This window comes from Cupressus sempervirens, chromosome 11, assembly GCF_028749045.1.
Source record: "Cupressus sempervirens isolate cs-2001-9-10 chromosome 11, ASM2874904v1, whole genome shotgun sequence".
Taxonomy (NCBI): Eukaryota; Viridiplantae; Streptophyta; class Pinopsida; order Cupressales; family Cupressaceae; genus Cupressus; species Cupressus sempervirens.
The window spans coordinates 11,737,454-11,759,039 of record NC_143128.1 but is presented as its reverse complement, the minus strand read 5'-3'; the positions used below and the strand labels follow the sequence as shown (position 1 = coordinate 11,759,039).

Below are 21,586 nucleotides of genomic sequence, written 5' to 3'. Positions count from 1 at the left end.
CCTATGCATTTCGGTGAGATTGATAATCTACCATATAGACATGCTTAGTTTGTGCCTTCTTCTTCCATGGACATTCTTTAGATCAGTAGTTTGACATATTTGTGGCTTCTATATGCTTTAGTGATGCTCTTTCTTGATCACTCCTTGTTCCTGTTTTAGGGGACATTTCCCTAGTTGGAGGCTTCTTCAGTTCTTCACTACGTTCTTACCTCTTTTGGGGGGAGAGTTTTTCCCATGCAGTTTTCTCTCTCTCACCATTTATAGAGGTCGCATTTCTTTGCATTGTACTTGGGTACCTAAAATGGCCTCGTTGCCAGGACCCATTTTGCATTTTTCCTTAGTTTTGTGAGCTTAAGGCATTTCCCTAAGTTGCACTTAAGGGGGGGGGGGTGTTAGAGTAAATAATTAGTTATTTATGATTTATTCTATTTACTTAAGCTTACTTAGTTAAATGCATTTATTTATTAATTGTAATTTAGGAGTTTTTTATAAGTTGTTGACAATATAGGAGTTTGTTCTCTCCTAAGTCATACTTATCCTCTCACATTGTTCGAGGACTTTCCACCTTATGTGGATGTATGCTTAGTTTTCACACTTATCTCCTAGCATCTTCTAGCTTGTTCTGGAAGATTCCTGGAGTTCTTTATATTCGAGCTCCCTCATTGTATTTCACATCACTTTTCATCATATTGTAAATACATCTTTTCTTGTGTTTGCATATGTGCTCTCTCATGTCTATTTAGGGTTTTTCCCTTGCTCCACGCTCTTCCTTCCTTGCCTTCTCTTTGATAGGTTTTCATATGCAGGTGATCTTGGGTGTCTTCGAAGTTGGATTTCATCAACTCCAATAGTGGAATCACAACAATTATACTTCTCAAGTTTTGCATACTTAATTTTGTTTTCTCAAGTTCAAATGTCACCTTAGTAAGTTGTAATCTCAAATATCAACTCTGATTGCTTTTTTTTCTCATCTTCTAGCATACTCATCTTCAATTATGTGTTTCCAAGTTCATGCTTCAAAATTTAATTATCCTTATTAAGCTTTGTAGCTGACTTATAATCCTTGATTTGTTCTGGTGAGTCCTTTTTCTTTGATATTGTACTCTCAATCTAATCTTTCATCTTTTGAATAAAGTCTTGTGCATCCTTAAGCTTGATTTTTAACATGTTTCTTTCATCATTAACCAAATCTAATTCCTCAAGTGTTGCTTCAAGATTCTTCAACAAATGTATTAAATTTAAAGTGATCTCCCTCAAGTTACTGAACTTTTTTGAGTAACTATGCTCTGATACCAATTGTTACAAATTAAATTATACTAATATAACTAGGGGGGTTGGTGAATTAGTTATGTATTTTAAACAATTTTCAGCCCAACTATGGATATCATTTACAAATATTAAACATGCTACCAAAATCTTATATTAAGTTCTTCCATTTGAGAGTTAATTTTTAGCATATCGGCCCAACATTGCCAAGCAATTATTTTGATAAGTCAAAATAATTCCTTAACCAAAAACCCAGTATTCTAGTACTCTATTTTGTGATGTTATACCTATTATTAGAAAACTTCCCAAAACTTTGTTGGAAATAACAATGGGAAAGTAAACTTTGAGAGGGGGGTGTGAATCAGTACTTCAAAACTTTAATCATAAAACATTCACCACACATCCATCCCATGATTTAGCATGTAAACTGAAATAGCTAACTACACATGTTCATCCATAGCATGAAAATAATAGCACATAACACACTAAATTTGTTACCCAAAAACCCTCCAATGAGAAGGTAAAATTGGGGTGGAGATGCCACCCAAAAATCTTTACAGTTGCAACTGTAAAGTGTAGCCAATTAAGGTTACAAGAATTTTGACCATAAATTATGATCTACCCTATGAAAGGTCTTCTACATAGATAATTAGATCTCACTCTATTAAAGGATTTAAATACCTTGCTAAAAGTGTGCATTGTTAGATGACTTAAACTTGGAATAAAACAAGCACTTAGTTAAGAGATTTACACAAGCCTGCTAAGACTTCTCTATTAGGATATTTTCTCTACATCACTTGTTAGAATGATTCAACACCATGATCCTTCAATTAGCACTCTCTTGCTAGATGTCAAATCTTCTCTTTATTGGTGTGTACTTGATCCTTTTGATAAGATATGTCTCCTCTATCCTCTCTCTACTTTTCTCTATTCTCTCTAATTGATTTTGCAATTCATAACATTTTCACAACCTCCATAGCCATCATGAGTGCTCTTTGTACTTAGCATTCATCTCTCTTGTGTCTCCTTCTCTTCCTTCATTCAATAAAAATGTTTAGGGTTTTTCTCCTTAAGTAAATAGAAGTTGGCTAGGGTTAGGTTGCAATCAACAACTTAGGTTGATCCATTTTTCTACTTAGAACATCCCTCAATTTGATCGGTTGCATGAACTGCATAGGAATTCATGATATACATTTGTATACATCTTCTAGGATCATAAAACAATCGTTAAGTCAGACCAAAAATGGTTTGCATGGAAGTTTCTGCCATTACAAACAACTAGGTCCAAATTTTTTCACTCAACAATTGAAGTCTCTAATGCTTGAAATTCACTATATCTTCAATGTTGTAACTCATCTTCTAAATGACTTGACTTCAATGTTGTAGCTCATCTTGTGAATGACTTGACATACTCTATTTATTCAACTTATGAGTGACTTAGTATTAAATATCTGCTTGGCACATACTAGTGGTTGGCACTAACTATGTATATTACTCGACATGTATTGTCTAGCAATTGATGCTCCACATGACTTGATCACTAGGCATGCACATATTGCTCGACTATAATTTTGTTTAATAATGACTAAGTGTTTTGTCACTACCTTATCAAAACCAATTTGAGATTAACAATCTCCCCCTTTGACATGAGTGGTAAAAACATGTTGTCATGCATATATAATCCTTATTATGAGCACAACTTAGACAATATATATGTGACTCAGTTGTTATACAAAATTTCAAAACTTCAAAATTTTTCAAAATGGATGATGAATTATCATACCTCATTCATCCATTACTCTATTACTCCCCTTGAGTAAATGTTTCTTTTTTGTATCTGAATCTGATACTCCTGTTGAGTATATTAGTTGTACCCTAGTTCTGCATTACTCACCTTTAGTTCACTATATCCCTTTCTATATTATATACCCCTTATATTCATTATCTCCCATTTTGACACTTATTTCATGGGTGGTATACTAATAGTGTGTTTATCCAAAAATGATTTATAGATCTCCATTATGATTTTCAATGTTGCATCCCAATTTTTGCACACAACCTCTAGAAATTCATATTGGATATCTAATTTGGTAACAAGGTTAACTAGGCCATCATGAGTGGAAAGATGAGAATCTTTCTTCATCAATGTTTTGGCATAGGTTAGTTCCTTGTACAAGACTTCCATGTGTGGGTTCAACATGGATTGGATGCTGATCAAAGTAGCTCAAATGTTAGTATCTTTTGCTTTCACCTTAGCAAGACTACCTTGAGTGGATAGTAGTCTTTCAAAATGTGACTAACTTTGACCAGGAGATAGTATTAAGGTATTACTTGTTGTCTTTAGATCTCCATCTAGTTGATCAACATGCATTTGAATCTCATGTGTGAAAATATTCACATCACATAACTTGGTTTAAAGAGAGAAAATATTCTCCAACACATTCTTCACACTCTCCATCTTGGTTGCTAAATCAACCCATCATAGTGCAAGGGCACTAGATATCTTTTCAAGTACAATAGTATGAAATTTTCTTTCAAATCATTCTAATAGTTTAGTATTTACATCTATGTCTTCATCATTGACTTATCAATAGTGTCTACCAGTTGCTCAATAATTGGTTTGTCTTCATTCGTAGCTGGAAGACTAAAAGCATCGAGAAATGTGCTCCCTTGTTAGCAACTCTTGTTGTTTCTTCCTCTATAGATCTTCCTATAGAATGCTTATATGCTCAATGATGATTGTGTTAAGATCAAAGTAGTTCAATCACCTCATCTAGACTTACATCTCCCTAAGATATTTCTTTTGAGCTCCTTGATTTTTTTGCATTGGGCCTTGATATTTGAAATGGTGTGGCATGACTGCTCGGCCCTTGAAGAACTTGACTACTGGTAGGAGTCATAGAAGCTAGTAAGGTAACCAAAGTCTAGATGGCAATTTGTTCCTCTAAAGTAGTAGTCACCTTCAATTCTTTAGACTCATCAACTTGTCTCACTTCTTATTGAGCTTCACCTTGAATTTGTGGAGTAGGTATAGGACTAGCTTCTTGACCTAATTTGACTTATGCTCCATCTTTCTCAACTATAACTGAGGCTTGCTTAGTTGAAATGAGTGGCACTAGATACAATGCTACTAGTGTTTGAATAATAACACTTAGTTGTTTAGTGCTTGCACTTTGATCTTTTATCTCTGTAGTTGTAGCCTGGGGCACACTGAATGCGTCAATTTTTTTCTCCCCTGCTACTGTCATTTTGCCCTTTTCAATTTCTTTAGTTCTCACCAATATAGGATTGGAGCATAATTTTTCTACCATGGTGGAATCCTTCAATATCTTCTTCATGTCATCATCAATCCAAGGATTGATGTTCTGAGAAGAATTATTAGGAACATCGTTGATTTGTATTGAGTCATGTTGACTCACTTGGTCTACATGTGGAGGATTTTCACTAGGCACTTGTACATCTTGTACATTTTGTTCCTCTTGTTGCTCTTCTTCAATTGTGGCTATAAACAGTGTGAACACGTATTCATGAAACTTTAATGTAGAATGCAGATAGATTGACAAAAAAATAGACTAAAGCCAAGAAATCATCATCAAAATGTAATCTCTATGAGCATCGCATGTTTCCCTAACTATTACTAAAATAGCTCTTAGACCAGTGTTAGCACCCAATATGATCACGGTTTTAAAATTTTATGTTGAGAGTTTTTGAACCTCTTTGGACTAAAGTTCAAAGTAGTTCAAAGTAGTTGAACAATTCAAATGATTTTGAAAATACAGATCGATTAGTTCGAAAAGGTTCAAAATTTAGTCCCTATTTGTGATTCTATTTCAACTAGCCCAACAATTTCAGAAGATGTGAGGTGCAAAGTTTTTGAACCACTTCGAACTGAGGTTTGAAGTAGTTCAAAGTGATTCAATGGTTTAGTAGTTCAACACCATGAAAATAGCTCCTAGTTGAAAGGTATGAAGTTTTGAATTCATGCTTTAAGGTTTACCAAGCCAGTCATCATCCACAATGTTCAAGCTAGACTTTGAAGATTAATAGTTTGAAGATATAAATCAGTTTAAGGGTAATGGTTCAACAATTTCAAGTTCACTTGGAAAACCAAATCAGATTTTGAAATGTAGTTTCAGGTTCTTGAATTTAGACTCATGGTTCAAAGTGTAGAATGGTTGATTCAAAACAGTTCACAATTCATGATCAATTTTTGTTAGTTCAGTAGTTTCAAAGGTTCAACAGTTCAGACTTCAGGTTCGAAACATGACAAGGTTCAAAATGGTTCAACGGGTGATAGTTTGACAGTTTTATATACCTCCACTCAGTCTTCAATAACTTTTGACTCGAACATAATTTTCTCAATCGCTCTTGTCAAGTTGTGCAGAATTAGGATGTCTCCACCATATCCAAAATTCAAGGAAATCCAACAGTGGAATAATTAGTTATGGCCCCCACACCGAGACCCATTTGACTGTCAAAACAAATCTGCCTAGCAACAAATTTTTATTATTATTTTGGACTGATTTATTCATTTGTCACTTGTCCAAATATGCTAAGATGACATTTTATTTAGTGAAAAATGTTTAAATCTTAATGCCATAAAATTCAAAGAAAATCTATCAAGGAAGGTGAAGAGAAACGGTTTCAAGATTTAGTTAGGGAAACTGAAAAAGCCATGGGAAGTGGAAAGATAAAAAGGCCAGCAGCAACAGTGCAAGGGGTTGCACTTTCTGCTTGGTCTATAGACTTTGGACTACAAAACGGAGGAGTTGGATCAAAAGTCTCATTTGCTGGGAGAGAAAGAACAGAGTTTTGTTTAATTTTTCAAACTATGAGCTAGAAAACAGGGGATATTTTGATTTTGAATGTATGCACAGAGAGGGAATTCAGGTTTCCTTTTCAGTTAGTGATTTAGATGTATGATGTAATGAGAACTTTTTTGTTTCAGCATTTTTAGAGGAGGGAGACTCAGAAGATAATTGCATACCAGAACTTTGAGGCTGGGCAATTTTCTTTCCACTAAGTGGTATCTTTGTATGACTTTTAGTTTTCCCTAAATGCATTTATGTCATGGCTTTCTGAATATATTTGATTTCAAAGTGTCTTTAAAGCTTTGATTCTTTCTTTCTTAGGCTTCATTCTCCTTTTAACAATGCATGCAAATGGACTTTGTGTCATTTGTTACTCATTTTCTTGTAGTCATCTAGCTTTCCACGTCTACTTTGTATTTATAGGTAGATGTTTGTAATCCTTTTGTGCTTTCTAGTTAAAAGAAACCATAATTAATTCATTGAATATCTTATATGGGGAGCTGTACCCAATAAAATTCAGAGGAAGGTTGTCATTCCCATGATAACCTATCCAATTATTAGTGATAGTTTTTCCTTTCACTTGGGCATACAGGGTTAAATTTGCATACATTTCTTCAAAGGACAATCTGTTCACTAACAACCAGCATCTTAGTGACAATTCTAGAATTGGAGTAAGTTTAAAATGAAGATCTACAAGAATGCATGCAAGATCTATGACTATAATGCAGATTATATGAAAGTAACAACTCTTAAAATAATATGACAATGGTCATACAATCATCCAACATTTAAAAAATAATGTTAAATGACATAAAAAAAATGCTAAAATGATATGAATTTGCTAGAAAAATATTGCTAAAATGATGAATAAAAATGTGCCTATAGTGCAGATGCCTAAAACTTGGGTCCTTTGGCTCTTGGATTTCCCTCATATTTATAGAATTTTAGAAGGGGTTGGGGTAAGAATCAAGATTTTTACCTTTGATTGGTGGAAAAATGTGAAACTAAAAATATCTCATAAGAGACCAGGAGGAAGAATCCAATAGACTTGGTTTTGAGGATAATTGAGGACATTTCTAATTCTTTTTAAAATCAAAAAGAGAGATTTTAAATTTTGTGAGGATAAATGATTTTTTTGTTTTAATAAATGTCTTATTTATTCAAAACACTTTATCTTTTCCTCCTCCTTTTTTGAATTTCATTTCATGAATTTGAATTATTTTTGTCCTCTTTTAAAGTTGGTTTAGGTCTTGTCAATTTGATAGATAGTTATTGACCTGATGTGATTTTTGATTAGAAAATTTGTTGTGTTTCTTCTAATTTTCTCTTTAATTTTCATTGATTGATGAAAATTGTGTGATTTAGGTCTTTGCCAATTTTTCGGTGTCTATTGTGGCTGCTTCTATTGTTGTTTCTTCCTTAGTGCCTCCCATACTACCATCCTTTACTGATTCCTCTTGTGTTGTTTCTATTGTCACTTTTTCATCTTTCTTAGGATCTTTCATTTCTTGCTCACCTTAGTCTTTTATTGTAGGAGTGGATGACCCATAGATTGTTTTCTAGATTTGTGTACTCTTGGTCACCACATCCTCAATATTCTTGTTCAATATATGGAAAGCTCTATATATCAGGGGAAATTTTGACTTGTGTTTTTCCATAGCCTTGGTAATCTTCCTCTTATCCAATTCTGGCATTACTTGGGTTAGAGTGGTTTCCTTGATTTGTCTCTCAATTTGTAAACTATATTGTCATTTATGCTCAACTTGGTCATATAAACTCTTAGGTAGGGAGTTGGCAATCTCAATAGGAGTTGATTTGAATGTAGCCATCGTCACATATATGGCTTCTTCAATAGTATTTTTTTCAACCTTTCCTAACTTATCAAAATCTATATGTGCAAAAATAGTTTAATATTGTCACACAAATTATCTAAGTCAGAGGAGGGATTGTGGCTTACCACCTTGAATTGACTCATGTCATTAGATTTTGTCTTCTCCTCATCTAACTTAGCCACTAGAGTTTATTTTCTCCTCACATATGTCTTCTTGGCTAGCTATCTTAGCTCTACTAAGGCAATAGTCCTCTTTCCTTTAGGTTTCTCAACAACCTTAACTTGCTTGATGGCTACCCTTGTGCTAGACCTAGTAGCAGGTATTGTTGGCTTCTATTGTGTAAGTTTCACAAGCTTCTTCTTAGGTTTCTCCACTTCAGGCTCCTTATCCTTTCTCTTCTTCTTCTCAGTAGGCTTGGGTGTTTCATCAGCTTCTTCTCCCTTCACACCTTCTTCATTTACTTCATCATCTTCTCCTTGTCCTTGAGCGAGTTCCAAAGGGGCTTGGACTTTTTCACCCTCTTCTTCATCTTCATCTTCTTCTCCCTCTTTTTCAAATCTCTCTTTAATCTTCTTCACAAGTTTATTCTTCTTCCTTACCATAGAATTTGTCTTCAAGGCAATTGTAATTCTGGACTTGGCTTCCTCAGAGTTTCCAAAAGAGGTGGCACTTTTATCTATTTCTTTTGCTAGTAGAGTTGTGATAGTTGTAGATGCCTCATCAACATTGATCACATATGGCAAGGTATTAAGCCATTTGACCCTAGGAATAGTTGCCTACACACATGTATAATCTGCATCCACTAAGAAGAAAACATCATTGTAATGTTTCTCCACTAGTGACATAGGAATCCTTAGTCTCTTTTACATGAATTTCTTAAAATCCTCAAAATAACTAGTCATCATTGACTCAAAGTTATCTCCAAGTTACTCTATGAATTCTACAATATGTACTATAATAGACCTATTGTTCTTCCAAGAAACTTTTCCAAATGTAGGAAATGTGTTCTGCACATAAAAGAATATACAAACTAGTAAAGAATCAAATTTGCAAGATGCACTCTTTTTTTTCCTTAATGCCTCCAAGTTTTAAGATAATTGTTGAAGTTGCAACTCGACAAGGTCATAGGTGTGGTCTCTCTTCACTATTTTGTACCCCAAATCTATAGCCATGTAAAATACACTATTCAATCTGCTAGATTAAAAGAACTTTTGAGCTATCACTCTCACAATAAAGTCAATTAGTAGGTCTAAGATAGAAACTATAGACACCTCTTGCTCAATACTACACGTGTGTTCTTCTCAATTATCTCCTTTGAATCATTTCACATGCTCTTGGATATGTCTAAGGTAGGATACCATGTCACTTAGTTGATGATCCTTTTAGTGATCTTAATTGGTCCATTTTCCAACCATAGAAAGTCATCAAATATTCTACTAAGCACAATCTTTATCCATTTAGTTTTGAATATGTTAGGGAAATCTAGGGCATAGGTCAACCCTTTCCTTTCTACAATTTTATTCTCTTCCCTTAAGATTCCATCTACACAAAGTTGACTATACAAATCCCTTATCTCCATGACTCCTATACTCACCTAACATCCTAAATCATAAGAACCTTTGGTATCATCGATAGTGCACTAGACAGGTCTCCTTTATAGGAAATTTTAGGTATTGCTCGGAAAGGTGGTTGTCTTACATCATTACTAATTGATTTCACATTAAACATTTCCTTTCCCTCCTACCTTCCTAACACTTGTAGAAGAGCTAGCTGCCATATTTGATACTTAGGGTTTACAAAAATTCAAACAATGAAACTCAACACCAGTAAAATAACTTTCCAATGTTATGAATATGTCGAGTTTCAGTTGAATTCAGTTCAAAAATGCAAGAATCTCATGTTGCAATTTTTCTCCGTGCTCTCTTTGATTGTTGGTGAATGCAAATGAGTCAAGAAATAATTATATAACCCTTACAATTCTAGAATAAATTCTTAATGCTTACACAGCTATAATCTCGATCAACATAGGGTTTCCAACTCACTCAGCATATGCATTATTTCCACTTTTCTCAGTTTACATAGCAAACTCAACTAATACTAGCATACCTTCATTACATGGAAATGACTAAAATTACATTCACTCTTAGTAGTAACTATGAAACCTTTCATGCTCAGCAACAACATGAAAACTAACAAAGCTATAGATTTCTTCCAAGTTCAAACCAATACATTGCATCTTAATTTATGCATATATAATCTTTTCAAAACATAGATTCTCGGAACTGATGTAAAATATATTATTGAAATATCAGTCCACACATACTTTTGATTGCCTAGTTGGATGTAATGTGATCACCTAATCCATTGGATGAAGTGACCTCATCTAAATTTAATGTGCTAAAATATTCCTTCTTCTTCCATGTCTTGTTCATCTGCACTTTGACCTTCTCAACATTGACCTTTTCATTGCCTTTATTGTTTCCATTACTTGGTGTTGGTGATCTAGTTGGACAATTTCTGCTGATATGACCAGTCTTCAAAAAGCTAAAGCATGTAGTCTCACTCAACCATCTGTTGTAGTTGCCTTTGAAACGTGTTCTAATCCAATTCTTGGGAACATGTCCATATTCTTGACATTAGTGGCAAGTGTACCTTGTATTGTAATCCCAATTGTAGGATTTTCCATTTTGTTGTACTTTTGTCTGCTTGTTAGATGTCCACTTGGCATTATATCTACATTCATATGTTTCATGTCCACACTTCTAACAATTGTGACAATATCCATCAAATCTTTCAATGCTTATGGTCTTGGTTCTTCATTCATGTGCCTGATATCCTTGCTTGTTACACTTATGACAATAACCCTTGAATTTCTACTTAGGGTTCTAATTTGCATTATTGCTCTTGCAAACATTTTTTGTATGACGTAACTTTCCACAATTATGACAAGTGGATTTGTAGTTCTTACTTTTTTTGTTTCATTGTTCACCACTTTTAGACGATTCTCCTTCCTCGGTTTTGGTGTATCCCATTCCAATAGTATCATTATTAGATCTAGGAGATCTCATCAGTTTCTCAAAGTATTTGATGGCTTCACTAGGTTTATTGAAACTTTTAGCAAAATCCTTTTCTTTTCTGAAATCATTCCTCAGTTGTTTATTCTGTAACTTCAAGGTTGTGATCTCAATATCTTTTCCATTCAATTCATGATTGAAAATCATCAATTGATTCATTGTATACAATTGCATGTTAGGAATCTTTTACACATTTGATGTCTTCTCTTACAGTATGTTTGTCAATTTTCTTTTGTCATTTTCAATAATGACTTTGTCCTCCTTGGATTTCTTCTTCTTCTCGATCACCTCACATAGAAATACTAATTGGACTTCTTGTTCTATCTTAAGATTTTTGACCTCTTCAGTTAGGGTACCATTCTTTTCCATTAGATCTGCAATAGCTGCATCAAACTCACTTGATTTTCCATTTGTAAACAATTCAATAGTGTCTCCATCTTAATAATGAGAGTCATTTTGCTCAATAGATATTTCTTTCCTTCTCTTCAATGAACATTGTAGTTCATCTCTTTCTTCCATGAGTTGGTGTAGGGCAAGATGGATTTCAATCTTCTAGTTCTCAATAGTCTTTCCCAAATTGTAGACTTCCATCTTCAAGATCTTTCCTTATAGTTATAAAGCTTTCCTTTCCAAAGAACAAGGCTCTGATACGAATTGTTAGAAATAATAATGGGAAAGTAAACTCTACCAGGGGGGTGGTGAATTAGTACTTCAAAACTTTAACCATAAAAAATTCACCATATATACATCTTATAATTAGCATGTAAACTAAAATAGCTAACTACACATGTTCATCCATAGCATGAAACAAATAACACATAACACAATAAATTTGTTAAAGCCTCCAATAAGAAGGTAAAACTAGGGTGGGGATGACACACACAAATCTTCATGGTTGCAACTATAAAGTGTAGCCAATTAAAGCTACAAGAAGTTTGACTATAATAACTATGATCTACCCTATGATAGGCCTACCCTATTAAAGGCTTACAAAGACTATTAGGTCTCACCCTATTAAAGGATTTAAACACCATGCTAAAAGTGTTCCTTGTTAGAGGACTTAAACTTGCAATAAAACAAGTACTCGATTAAGAGTTTTACACAAGCTTGTTAAGACTACTCTATTAAGAGATTTTCTCTGAATTGGTCGTTGGAATGATTTAGCACCATGATCCTTCAGTTAAGACTCTATTGCTAGATGTCATATCTTCTCTTTCCTAGTGTGTACTTGACCCTTTTGATCAGATATGTTTCCTCTATCCTCTCTCTACTTTTCTCTATTCTCTCTAATTGATTTTGCAATTCATAACATTGTCACAACCTCCATATCCATCATGAATTCTCTTTGTACTTAGCATTCATCTCTCTTGTCTCCTTCTCTTCCTTCATGCAATACAAACTATTTAGGGTTTGTCTCCTTAAGTAAATACAAACTTTGGCTATGGTTAGGTTAGAATAAATAGCTTTTTTGATCCATTTTTTCACTTAGAACATCCCTCAATTTGATTGGTTGCATGTGCTACATAGGGATACATAAAACAATTATTAAGTCAGCCCAAAAATGGTTTACATAGAAGTTTGTGCCATTACCAAAAATTATGTCCAAAACTATTCACTTGGCAATTGAAGTCTCTAATGCTTGGCATTCACTATATCTTCAATGTTGTAATTCATCTTCTGAATGAGTTAGCATACTCTATTTACTCATCTTATGAGTGACTCGACACTAACTATCTTCTCGGCATTGACTATGTATATTACTTAGCATGTATTTTTTGGAAACTAATGCTCGACATGCCTTGATCACTCAATTCGAATTGATTTCTTGGCTTGCTCTAATCACTTGGCTTGTAGTGTAATTTTGTTGAATAATGACTAAGTATTTTGTTAATGCCTTGTCAAAACCAAATTGAGATTAACAAACTTATTCAAAACGTATCTTAAACTTTAGTAGCCTTACACACATCATCTATGATGTCCATAATACCTTCTTCTAAGATCATCTAATTTCATATGCCTTATGTGAAGTTCACTAAACAAAATTGTATGACTGTTTCTCTTTTACCACTATTATACTTAGACAACTTTCTAAGTATCCTATAGCTAAACTTGTCTTTTGATTTAATTACCTCAAAATTTGTGTTATATTTCTATTAATGAAAGCCCTGTCAACTATCCTTAGCCAAATTGCCAACATAGCCTTAGGTCTAGGTGTTCTTGTAGGCCTCATAGTTCTTTGAGCAATTAAATCTACCTTTGAGACCTCACCCTTCACAAGCTTTGCAGGTGGTGTTCTCTTTGATAATATTCTTGTTACTCTCTACAATGTAGGAGAAATATTTGTAGATGAGACCACTAGAGTAAGTGAGTCTGGTATGTCTAAAGGTTCAAGCTCAATAATAGCTTCACCTTGTAACATCATAGGGGTAGAAACCTTTGCTTTTGATTGCATAGATTCACTTTTTTTTCTATGTTCTTCCATCTGCTCTTTAGAAATTCCTTCTTTCTCTACAATGTTATCAACTATTTTCTACACCTTCCTTTTCCTTGAACTTCTTCTCTGCTCCTCCCATACCTTCTGAGATTTCTCTTGATAAGTTCCCCATCTTTCTACATTGAGATCCTTCTAAAAAGCAAGTATGGCATCCACATGTTATGTCACAACAAATGGATCTACTTCATAACCCATAAGAGTTATCCATTGAACTCTAGGTTCAACTGCCTCCATACATGTATAATGTGTCTCTACCATAAAACAAGTTGTATCTACTTTCCTCTTTGGCCATTAAAAGAGGAACTTCACACAATCCAACAAGTGAGCATTAATGATATTATTTTCTCTTTGTTTCATTATTTTGTAGCTCCCTTAAAAAGACTCTAGGGTTATGATTTTTGAAACTAATTAATTATTTCCTTTTAAAATCACATATCTTATTTTTTAAATTTGTATCAATCATTCATGTTTCCTCTTTTTTTATTCATTTTCTTATATTCTTTGAAATGTCTTTAATCAGCCTTTCATTCTTCATCTTACTAAGGATTAGATGAGAAAGCAAGAAATATCATTGGTGTGTTTTAAGTGTTGTACCTAGTAAGTCTTCTAGGCCCTAAATACACATGTACTTAAGCTTACTTAGGTCTACATAGGAATATTTCCCTTTCAGTGGTATTATTACGTTTTCACTTTTCCACCTTAAGTGTCACTGTCACCTTTGGTGGACTTATCATATTGGCACTTTTCTACATTAGGTGGCTAATAAGTTATCACTTTATGTATAAAGGCATAATATTAAGATGTTTACATAATCTTATACTTTCGTATATCTCACCTTGGCCTATTTAACCAGGGGGTCTCATGTGAACTTAATTCTATTGGTTCCATCTAGTTGCATTTTTGACGAGAATACAATTTATCCTTCTCATATTGGTTATCTCTTGTTATAACACTTTTGATCATACCTCTATATCTTGGGTAGTTACCTCCATAGCCAAATTGTACATGGTATGAAATTGATAAGTGTCTTTAGATAATTTTTTGAGACATTTTGAATTTATTTTTGGTAGATTATGTTTGGTTCCTTTATGTGGATTTTTTTATTTCATGTCAAAATTAGTCCATGGCAATGCATTTATGACGTCGCTATCCTGATCAAGGTGTTTGAATTAATTAAGAGTCTTTAGTTTTTATCCAAATGAAAAAATGAAGGAAAATATATATACAAGCATTTGAAGTTTGCATGTAGTTTCCAATTTTAGGAGCTAACTAGGATTTTACCATACTGATTTAAACAACTCGATTCAACTCACAAAAATAGAACTGTTAATGCACATTAAAATTAATACTCCAAAAATGATGCAAACCTCTAGGATACTTACAAATGCCCAACATAACATCACCTAAAATTGACAAAGTGATAAGCAAAGAGTCATATCACCAAATTCATTGAATGTGTAGGAATGCAAAACATTTATATAAATTGATACTTTATCTTTGTATATAGGTTGATACTCATAAGAACACAAATTTTGTTGTAGACCAAATGGGAACACAAAACCTAAGATCTAAAATACTTTTGCATTACTTAACATCATACTACAACCACAAGATGATATGAATCACATTCTTTTACATCTACAAACATTGCATCACAAGTAGGAATTGTAGAGGTTGCCTATAAAGGCAAAAACTAAGGTCAGCGCCCTTCACAAAGAGAAAACACATTATTTTTCCTATGAAAGAACATTAGTATGATATATTTAATGTTCTAAATTTTGAAGGATACAATAAAGTATCAATGAGGAATGAATGTATTGAAACAAGTAAGGTGAATAGAGGGATCACAATCCTAATGAGAGAATCATAGGTTTGAATAATAAAAGTAGATAAAGAAGACCTACATAAGTATTGGCTGGAAATAATATAAAGGGGGAAACAATTAGGATGGATTCTTGTTACTTTTCTATTAAAAGCTTGAAGATCTACAAGAAAAAAAATCTAGATAGCAAAGCTCCTTATGCTACTTTAGAGAGAGTAATTTATTCTTAAACAAATAGGCTATAAGCCTAGTAATATATTAATTATAAATAGTCAATAAAAAAATAGAAAAAAAAGGCTCTTAAAAGCCAAATATTTATTTTTCAAGGAACATAGATACTAAACCTAGAAACCTATTCTAATTCTATGTTGTCACAAAATTGGCATATTATCACATTTAAACCCACATATGAAGCATATAACTCCATTGTCACTACAAAACTACAATGGGCGGAATTATGGTTTACTATGTGATTTACTCTTGAAGTTATATTTCCAAGTTGTTGGAGTTCAATATTGGGGGTTGGCTTACAAAAAATGAAGCCTGAACATTACATCTCTTTGTTAAGTTTGGAATCCACGCAAATGAACTTTAATGAGGGGAAACCAAACACATTAATAGAAAAAAATAGACAAAAGGTATATCCCTTGTGAAGCAAGAAAACTGAAAGCTTTTTGTGGCTGCACTTGAGCAACAGCCTCAAGGAAAACGATTATAGAAGTGAGTATATTGCAGCAATATACCAATCACTTTAATGCACAAGACCTTGATGACGTGTAGGAGATCTCATACTATGAAGACAAGTTCAAATACTTTCCTAACCTACTCCTTGGTTTGATGAGGGATTCAAGGCTGCTAAAGAAAACTTACTCAAGACATTGTTGGACCACTTGCTAAATTCTTGCTCCAAAATCAAGAGAATTTTTAATGGTGCCACATAAAGCAACAACCCAAATGAGTGGACTACTAGTGTTGTTATTGTTATCCTACTTTTATAGAGAGGTGATATCAAAGATTCACAATAGAAAACTTGAATCAGAAAAAAACTTGGAAATGTGTTAAATGTTATGTTCCATAGCCCCTTAGGCCATGGTCTCCTTAAGGCGATTAAGACTCTTTCATTTGCTCTTCAATAAAATTTTAGTTATTTCAATGCATATGACAATTGTACTGGATAGTTGTGTAAATATTCTTACTCTTCTCTTTTGTTGAAATATTGTATACCCTAAATGCATTGGCAAATAAAAATAAATGAGCCATACAAATAAGGAGGAGAAAATGTTTTTGAAATCCAATATCAAAGAAAGGAAAAAACTATATTTACCATGGATGTGAAGTAATCAGATTTGTGTTGCTGTAGTGGAGCCTAAGTGTGGAACCTCTTCTAGAACTTACAGAGATTGTTATGGCATTCATTTTATTTTATTTTTTCAACAATGAGGTTAAAAGCATAACATACTGAGAGTGCAAACATGCCAGGTGGTTTTTTTTTAAACGCTGGCTCATTGTCATTGAATAAGTGTAGTGTTGAAAGAAGCTATAAAAACATATTTAAATTTGAATTTCATATTAAATTGTAGTTCTTAAAATATTGGAAATTTAAAAGTTTGAAAATTTAATTAGATGAGCTATTTAGAATTTTGATTATGTAAGTCTTTATGTCCAAAAATCAAATGCATGGATTTCTATGTTCTTCTTTGGATTCACTTACAGATGAAATGAGTTCTTTGATTTCTTCTCAAATCCTAGAAACTAATCTTGTTGGGTTTCAGTTCCACCATAACTCTTCAAAGCGAGTCAGTTTTTCTTCAAAAATTTGTCGGTACCTGTCGTATATTAATTATAGTTCTTTAAAAGAGAGGTTCTTTCAGCTTGAGATCATAAATGGAAGGACATTGAAGTTGTATACTAACTCTGTCATGTGGATAAAAGAATGCTCTTCCTTTTAAATGTATAGATGGGTAGGTTGTAGCCCAAACTACAAAAGGATGAGTTATAGTTCTATTTTGATGTATCAAAAATTGGTTCAATACTTGATCCATATTTGGATCAATATGACCTGCAATAATGTCAAATGAACCTCCTATTTTTTTCAAGTACTTAATTATCTCCCTACTATAGTCCAATCTGAAAATTGGATGCGAAGTGGTAATAACAAGTTGACAAGAAAACTAATTTGCACTTGCATGACTTTCACGAACTTCTCCATGCCTTTTCTGTTGGCATTATATTTATTAAAGGATGAACATGATTTCTTTGTTTTGTACAAAATTGTATGTGTACGCAGTCATTACTACTGACTTATGGCGCAAGGACTTCAATGAGGATATATTGCTGCCTTCAGTAAAGCTGCAACACAAAAAACACAAGACATAGATGTCTCTGAAATTATGTTGAAGGGAACATGTCTTTTATCAAAATAATCTCCCTCGCTAAGGAGCTGCTGCTTCTTAATCGTTTCGACCATGCTGCAAGGATGCTCAATCCTACAGCTGTAATATTAGAAACATGTACCTTGTTCACAAAGCAATGGAGCTTTGTTCCCTGCAAAACACAATCCAAAAGAATTTGTCATTATAATTACCAATGCAGATTCCAAGATAAGTATTGAAACAGTCATTAAAATAAAACAAAGAAAAATAAACACTTCCAATAAAAATTGTTATTCTTTATTTACCTCAACTCATTAGAAATGAATGAGGATATCATCTTACAGTAGACACAACAAACTTAACGGGCGTTTCTTCAGGCAAAATTTGATATTCAATTTGAAGTTCCTCAAGCATATCCTTCATTTTCAGTAGCAATGCAGATCTTCTATTTGATCTCTCACTTATGTTTTGATAATTCATTGTATGTCTGAGGAAAAGGCCCATTCTCATCCTATTAGTGTTCTCAATCTCCCTAGTAAACAAATTATAATCTGGGTGCCAATGATGATGCTTTCTTTCAATATAGCTGCATAAACAAACACAGTGCCTAAATATTCATACAAATCAAGGAAATACCTATTTCATAAATAAGATAACCTAACCTAACCTTATTGGCCTTTAGGCCAAAGTGGATCAACGGACCTAGAAGAGTTTGTTTATGATTATCTTGTTGCTGAGATTTAAGACTAAATTTCTAGAAACTTTATGTGATTAACCCAATCAAGTATTTCGTATGTAAGGGTGTTTGCAGATTTATGTGTAACTGTGCCTCATATTATACCATTGCTAAAAAAAATCACATATAAAAGGACCTGCTTATTCTCTCCTTAAGTGCAGCAATTTTTTCCACAGTAGTAGTAGCATCCACAAAGAAGTCAACACTCTCTCCCATATCTGGACTCCTATGATAGTTAATGATTGGTTTCGTAGATAATATTGAGTTCGGGTAGTATACTTTCTCGTTATCACTCAACAGAAACACTATTGTGAGGATGTTCATGTCTTCCACAACCATCTGTACCATTCAAATATCAATTAGTTTTACGGTTGTATTAAAAAACCAATCTGTAACATTTTCTACTTTTTCTTTTTTTGTTCAAAGGTGAATCTTTAATCATTTCAGCCATTTGTGAAAGGTGAGAAGGACGACTTTTACCTGAACTCCATCAATAATACACCGATCACCCACGTCAAATGGATGTGTGATAAATACAAACACAATGGCTTCAAAGATTGTTTTGCAGGTATTTCCGAACATGAAAGCCACAAGCAGAAGGGAAGTTAATATTAGAACAATAGCATGGGTGCTGGCAATGCCCAGAAGTACCAAAGAGAACATTACTATGATTATAACCACAACTGCATTGATGAGCCTGTGTAGCTGTTTAACTGCAGTTTTGGAGTCATTAAGAGACCGGGAAAGTAATTTCCTTTCTTCAAAAACATTCATCTGCCACAAAAAAAGATACATTAGTCAGTATGTCCCAAGAAAGAGCTAATAGAACTAGATAATCAGTATTGCCTAGTTTAATTTATTTTGTGCTGCTTTCGTTGGAATAAAACAGAAAATTTAGGTCAAAAGAACATGAAATAAGCACAACATTCCGAAGAAAACTACATCTAGCTATATGTTGGGAGTGATATTTAAAAGCAGTATGGAACTGATTTGAAATAGCATACCACCCAGTTTGCAAGAGACGATTCAGTGATCCTTCCTGTATCTGAGGCTCCTGTAAATTGGGGAAAGACTCTGCTCACCTCTGTTTTCCTCATTAACTTCAGCAGGTCATCTTCCTCAATATAACTGCAAAAGATGGGACTTCAATTTAACTAAGAAAAAAATATTTCTGAAACATATTCATTTCCCAGAAGTAAATGAACCATGAGCTGTGGATTTTCCTTATATTCTCTGGTCCTATTTATGCTTGTAGGTTCATGCTTTTTCCTTCGTGCTTTTGTAAAAGTTAGGTGTTTGAGAACAATGGCATTAGCACCAAAGTGATCATACAATAAAAACTGCTGGACATAATGCTTAGCAGAGCCGTTTTGGTATTAGTTCATGGTTTAATTACCAAACACATGAATGGGTACATGGTCAGACTGCAGTATGGTTAGGAACTGGGATAACAATTTCCAGTACATGGTAGTGATCAAGAGTGCTTGTGGATCTTATTGTGTGAGGATGCCAGTTTAAATGGCAACGGCGTTCTATTAAGACATAAATAAACTGCCAATAGTATTGCCTGCTACAAATTTTTATTGGAACAATCCACCAGAAACGATTAAATGTTAGCTTTCTAATTCTTGAATAACAAAAACAAAGCTTAGTACGGCACCTAATTGTATGACAAAGCTTATGTGAGGTAAAGGTATTACTTCAAAGCACAAGTCAGTGGATGCATACTCTGTTCCACGCTTAGCAACATTTTCAAATATCCTCTTTGCCTTAATTGCTGCTTGACGTTCACTATCGATCTTCGGATCATGTTTATGGTAATTCAAAGACCTGTCAATTGTGTTAACGATTCCCGAATGCCTGATATTTCGGATCCATCTCTTCATTTTCCAAGCAGAGACATTCCTCTGATTCAGCTTCTGCAGTTGTTTAATGGTTATCCCATTGGTGCCCCCTTCCTCTTTGTGCCCTGCCCTTTCATTATTCCTGTTACCAGGAGGATCTATTTGAATTTCTAGGTGTCCTACATTGTTCGTATTATTTTTATCTGCTACAGCAGAGGATTGATGGATTTCCATCATTGGGGGCGGCGATATAGTTTCAAGCACATATTGATGGAATATGGACTCCTGAATTCTGTCAAAATATGTTTTCACATGAAAATTCAAAGCCAAAATCTTCACCAATAGTGTCTTGAATAGCCATAGAAATGAGGCGCACACAAGACAAAGTAGAAATTTCCCTATGCTATCCAACAGGTTTTTGTTCTCGGTAGCTCGCTCCAACTGATAGCAAAAATTTACCAAAATATTAGAATGTAAAAGAGATCACAAATATAAAGAGTAATTTGCAGATGAATAAGAAGAAAAACCCTATCCTCAACAACAATAACAATTATGAAAATGCATTTCCATTGAGAAGAACAATTATGAAAAACGAGAGTGTGGAACGGTTACTACCTTTTTATCAAATACGAGATACCAAGCGAGCAAAACTAAGCCGAACCAGAGGCAATTCTTCGCACTACTCCTCACACCATAGACAAAGTAGAGGACCCTCTTTCTCAAAATGAAATTTCTCTCGATTACGTAAACCCCCACACGAATTATCCAGCCAGAAACGAGTCTCCCTCAGAAAACAAGCAGAGCCATCAAAAACCACTTCCATGACTCTAATCCCCAAATGTAACGTTTCTTCGGAGGCCCGACTATGAGGCTTGAAAGCAATCCTGCTATAAGAGCCAATAAAGCTGCACATTCCAGAAAAAGCCATTTGTCAAATTCGGAGTGCTTGTAATTTGGAGGAAACTCCTCTTCTTTGATGGGGCCATATTTTTCTTCGACATCAGCTGCAGCTGAGGGAGATTTGTTCAGATTCCTTTCAGCCATTCTCGTAGATTTTTCCATTGCATGAAATAAAGAAATCGTATCCATGACACAGTGAATAAACTATGAAACATTGTATCCATGACACGCTATATAAGCTATGAAAAACCTTTTCACTTTCCATTCCAGTCCACAATCCGTTCGAATCAAAAACCATTCGCCTTCCCTCCCTTCCCAAAACCCAAATTACAGCCCAATGCAAGCATTGCACTAGAAAGAAATAATGAGACCAAAATGACATTTGGTCGGTAATGTGGCATGATAAGAATTTCTATTTGATATTATACTGCTTAT

The 21,586-nt window shown here is 34.0% G+C and overlaps 1 protein-coding gene across 1 annotated transcript; it reads right to left on the bottom strand.

The window, feature by feature from the left end:
* Positions 1-8,241: 8,241 nt before the first annotated feature.
* LOC149527985 (mechanosensitive ion channel protein 4-like) lies at positions 8,242-21,295 on the bottom strand. Its single transcript, XM_089807968.1, has 9 exons — positions 21,047-21,295; positions 20,136-20,692; positions 19,412-19,535; positions 18,888-19,181; positions 18,544-18,746; positions 18,014-18,257; positions 17,764-17,843; positions 17,567-17,648; positions 8,242-8,685 (listed from the first exon to the last, which is right to left on the bottom strand). Exons 1-9 carry the CDS (start codon positions 21,293-21,295, stop codon positions 8,242-8,244), a joined length of 2,277 nt encoding a protein of 758 aa, XP_089664094.1.
* Positions 21,296-21,586: the final 291 nt, after the last annotated feature.

Coding starts and splice junctions, on each gene's coding strand:
- LOC149527985 (XM_089807968.1), bottom strand. CDS start 21,295: ATGGCTGAAAGGAATCTGAACAAATCTCCCTCAGCTGCAGCTGATGTC. Junction 17,844..18,013: donor TTAAGTTTGTTGTGTCTACT/GTAAGATGATAT, acceptor TGTGTTTTGCAG/GGAACAAAGCTCCATTGCTT. Junction 8,686..17,566: donor CTGCGTACACATACAATTTT/GTACAAAACAAA, acceptor ACATGTGTGTAG/GCAACTATTCCTAGGGTCAA.